The 4,466-nt window shown below is 34.5% G+C and overlaps 1 protein-coding gene across 3 annotated transcripts in view; it reads left to right on the top strand.

Moving 5' to 3' along the window:
- cenpp (centromere protein P) overlaps positions 1 to 4,466 on the top strand; it is a 137,593-nt gene that overhangs the window by 4,073 nt on the left and 129,054 nt on the right. For all 3 annotated transcript variants that reach the window (XM_015402590.1, XM_015402591.1, XM_015402589.1), the window contains exons 4-5: positions 499 to 584; positions 3,731 to 3,819. In XM_015402590.1, the coding sequence (XP_015258076.1) occupies positions 499 to 584; positions 3,731 to 3,819 (175 nt within the window). The remainder of the gene's footprint in view (positions 1 to 498; positions 585 to 3,730; positions 3,820 to 4,466) is intronic.

Genomic DNA, 4,466 nt, shown 5'->3' with positions numbered 1-4,466 from the left:
TTTAAGACATATATTTAGTGATTACCGCTATAATATAGTACTTGAAATATTTCCACTCTTTAATAATCTATATAAACTATAAACTAGTAGCCCATCAAACATTGTTTTATTGGGCTACTGTATAAAGCCTCTAACTCAACGCTATTTCTGACATTTTGAATTGATAAAACTTCCTGGATGGAAGAGAAATGTCTTCAAACTTAGAAACAAAGTCCAGTGGATTGTTTTTTAACTTTTTTGAAAATAACCTGGATAACTGAGAATCTTAACCAGCATCTAATTAGTTTTATATGTACCTTTAGGTGTTAAACATGTTGTTCAGCTTAAATACTCTTGTTAAATGTTTCTGGGTCCGTGCTTGCTCTAATATAATAATAATAAAAAAAAGCTGCTTTCATCATATATCGTCTGGGCAGAATCAAGTGTCCCGTTTGTCCAAACTGATCTCGTCTTTCTGAATTCTTGTTAACATTTCTCCCTCTGTGTGTTTGTTTCAAGGCCCAGAAACCGTCCAGCAGATTTGTTTGTCATGTCGCAGCTCTGAGCTCAGCTTCCAGGTGGAGTTCCTGCTGTCTGAGGTCAAGGTAAGTCGTTCAATTAAGGCTGTTTTAGAGAAGCGGCTGATGTTCTCAGACCGCTGGCTCTCTGATGTTGTTGTAATGTTCTGATCATTTATTAGTTTGCTAAACCACCTCTATAATGTGATGATCAGAGCTGACATTAACAGCCGTTCATATAGTGAATAAATCTCCTGGTGTTCAGCTCTGTGAAGTGAACTCTTCATGTTTGTTTTCTAAACTTTTAGCCAAACTTGATTTAGAATTCAGTTTAATCACATATTTCAATCTGAAATAAAATCATGAATCCTGGTTTGGGTTCTAGAGGTTCTACTGTTCCTTTAAATCAAGACTAAAAACACATTTGTTTAGGATTGCCTTCAACTGTTCTAGTTAAACAGTTCAACTAAAGCATCATTAGTTCGACTTTTTTATTTTCTTTAGTCCATCTGTTTTTAATATTCTTTTTTGTTTCTGCATTTTTTTATTTTATTTTATTTTTTTCCTATTTGCTTTGATTGTGTTTTGATTTCCTATATTTTAATAATGCAAAGCACTTTGCATTGTCTTTGTACTGTGCTATAATTGTGTTATACAAATAAATGTGCCTTGCCTTACTGAAGAGGAGTTCACATCTTTAGCCAGCAGAGGGAGACAGAGAGCCATAAATAGGTCACTGGTTCTCAAACCTTTGGAAAAAATGAATAATATCACTATGATAGATATTAGTAAGAGACACAGACGTCTGGTTGTTGCCTCTGATTTGTTGATAAGGGATGTACTAGTAGAAATAACGGAGTTTAATTTGACAAAATAAAAAAAAATAAAAAATAAATCCTAAGAAGGTCTGATGAAATGCACCAAAAATTGCAAAGAACTGCCGTCATTATTAGCATGAGCGATTGCTGCTAAGAAACATAATAAATATATAATAATCCAGTTAGTTAATTAAATCTGGAACTTTGAAATCAGATACACAGACCTACATTATTAATCATGTTAGTGTTTAAAAAAGAAATAAAGACAAAAACGTCTAGTTAGAACCAGTCAGAGCAGCCAGAGTTCAACTGTTGCTTGAATTAACAGGTGCTTGAATAAAAAAAGACTAGTTTTTTTATTAATTTAATTATGTTTGCCGCAAACAGGATAAATTTACCAATCAGTAATTTGACATGTTTCATAAGAACTGGAGGATCTGCTAATGATCAGTGACTTTATTCATGTAGCTTCATATAATATCTGACGACAAGTTTCCGTTTGGAAAATCTAAACAGGAAGGCTTCCAGCTGTCATCTCTGCAGTTTGGACGCTGAAGGAGGGCTGAAAGATTTTGTGAAAACAAACAAATTGCAGTTATCTTTGAACAAAGGTGATTTTCTAACTCCAAGTTTATAGATGTTTCACTCCTGGCTTTCAGTTGTTGAACGCTTCTGTCCAGAGTGTATTGTTACAGGACTTTACTGTAACCATTGTGTGAAAAAGTGTTTACTTCATGCATGCATGGATCTGCTGTCATCTGCAACCCTCTCTACCTTTCTGTGGTGGTAAAATGCTTTACCGCCACCTAAAGGGCTGGAGGGGAAGTTAGTGTCTTAATCTAGTTACCGGTAAATATAATGTGATTGAAAAGCAGTGCCTCTGATTTGAAAATGGTGTTTTGTTAAATTGCCATTATATTGCAAATTAACTGCCCAGCCCTACACTGAACAAGGGCTGCAACTAATGATTATTTTAGTAATTGATTAATCCATTTTTTTTATATAACAATTTAATAATCCGATAGCCAAAGGTTTAATAAAAAAGTATTTTCTACAAAGTTAAACCAGGTGAAACTACACGTTTTCCAGTTGAGGATTTCTGGATAAAGCAGATTGACAGACCAGAAAGTTTTTATTGTCCTAAATGCAAAATATTCATGTATATTTTTACAATCTTTACAATTTTTATATTTTCACAATCATCCAAGTGACATATGACGACATCTAATGTCAGAAATTAAAATGTCAGAATTATAAAACATGCAAATTGTCCTTTTCAATTTGCATGTTTTCTACGCCACAGCAAGGCTTTGTTTTTGGTCCAATTCATTAGCTCTGTGGAACATTTTAAAACTTTCACATCCAAAAATCCTCAGATAAGAAAGGAAAGTAGTTTATAAAGAGTTACAGTTGGACAATAATTGAATATCAATATATAACCATATTTTTTATGACATTTCAACAGCCATTACAGTCTAATTAAAGCATTTGTTGTCGACTGAACTCACAGATTTCATTTAGTTTTATGTGTTTTGTGCTTAAAAGCAGATAATCGTCAAGATTTTTTTTTTAAAGTCAAAATCTTTTAAACAGCGCAAGTGAAATAACCCCAATCAACTGCCATGTAAGTCTTTTCTTAGCTCTCTATTGTGCAGATATTTTTATATCTAATTTTTTATTCCTTTTTTGTACCATATACATGCTTTATTTTTTCTTTAATGGCATCTTGCCTCTTTGTTCTCTATATAAGCCACTGGGACCAGAATTTCCCTGAAGGATTAATCCCAAGGCATAAATAAATTCTAAACATGCTTAAATAATTCTCATAAGTTTCTACAGGATCCTGTTGGTGCATTTTTTATGTCTTTATGAGGCTTTAAATATGTAAACTGTATTGTATCAACTAAAATTAAGACATATATTGTTAGTTTTTAGTCATATTGCCCAGAGCTGTTTGGAGGTGATTTAATCTGTAAATTCAATCAGGTGGTCAAAGTGTTTCCTCATCCTGATGGTTTAATGAGAGACTCGGGTCTCTGGTCTTAGATAAGACTCCACATGTTTGGCCTCCATCTGTCCCAGAGACCTCCTCCAGCTCCTCCTGGGGATCCCAGCTTGTTCCAGGGTCAGTCCGGCCTTACAGCTCCTGTAGAGAGTTTCCCCTTTTAGAAAAAAACACTGACCTTCTGACCTTGTGTCTGGTCTACTGTCCTCTGATGTTTGACTGATGTTCCACCAACACAGAGGGATCCTCATTAAGTCCTAATGGAAGCAACAGCAGGGCTGCATGCAGACCTGCTTACATCTGCTGCATCCACATGTTCATTAGTTATTATCCATGTTGTTGCAGACAGTGGAAACTTCCTGCTGGAACAAACTGGATCATTTTGACTTGATGCTGTTTTATGTTTGCAGAATGAATCAAGCTCTGAGCAGAAAATTACTGACCTGAACCTGGTGCTGGACTCCGACGACCTGCCGGACCTCAGCAGCTTCCTGTCCAGGTACCAACCTGCACCAGTAATGAATAAATCATGTCAAACCAGAGGTTAAGGATCGTATATTGAAGCCCTGGTGCATTAACCAGGAAAAAACCCAACAAAACATGCAGGAGTGATGATTTTATTGGTTATAGATAGGACTGGGTATTTTCACCAAAGTCCTGTATCGATTCGATTCTGATTCATTCAGTTCTAAATTGATTAATTTCGATTCGATCTGTTTTTACACTGCAAAAATTATCTAAAAACAAGTCAAAATGTCTTAAATTAACAGTATTTACCCTTAATTTGAGTAGGTAAATGAGATAGTTTGCCAATGGAATGAGGATTTTTACTCTTAAAGTAAGATAATTAGATGGAATACACTTGAAATAAGACAATGCAATTGAGTTTTCTTATTTTAAGTGTAAATTGTCTTGTTCCATTGGCAAGATGTCTCACTTATGTCCTCAATTCAAGAGAAAATGAACTTATTGCAAGAAAAAATGACTTATTTAGATTTCTATTTTTTGCAGTGTACAATAATGAAAGTGGTTCAACTGTGTTTCAAAATACTCATGTATTTTTATTTTTCTTCCTGTCATATTAAACACAAAGTGCTACCTTGTAAATTGGACAGTTTAAACTTGAGATGTGAACAAAACTGTCTC

Source organism: Cyprinodon variegatus, unplaced genomic scaffold, assembly GCF_000732505.1.
Source record: "Cyprinodon variegatus isolate N-32 unplaced genomic scaffold, C_variegatus-1.0 Scaffold1371, whole genome shotgun sequence".
Classification (NCBI taxonomy): Eukaryota; Metazoa; Chordata; class Actinopteri; order Cyprinodontiformes; family Cyprinodontidae; genus Cyprinodon; species Cyprinodon variegatus.
This window is presented reverse-complemented; position numbering and strand designations above follow the sequence as displayed.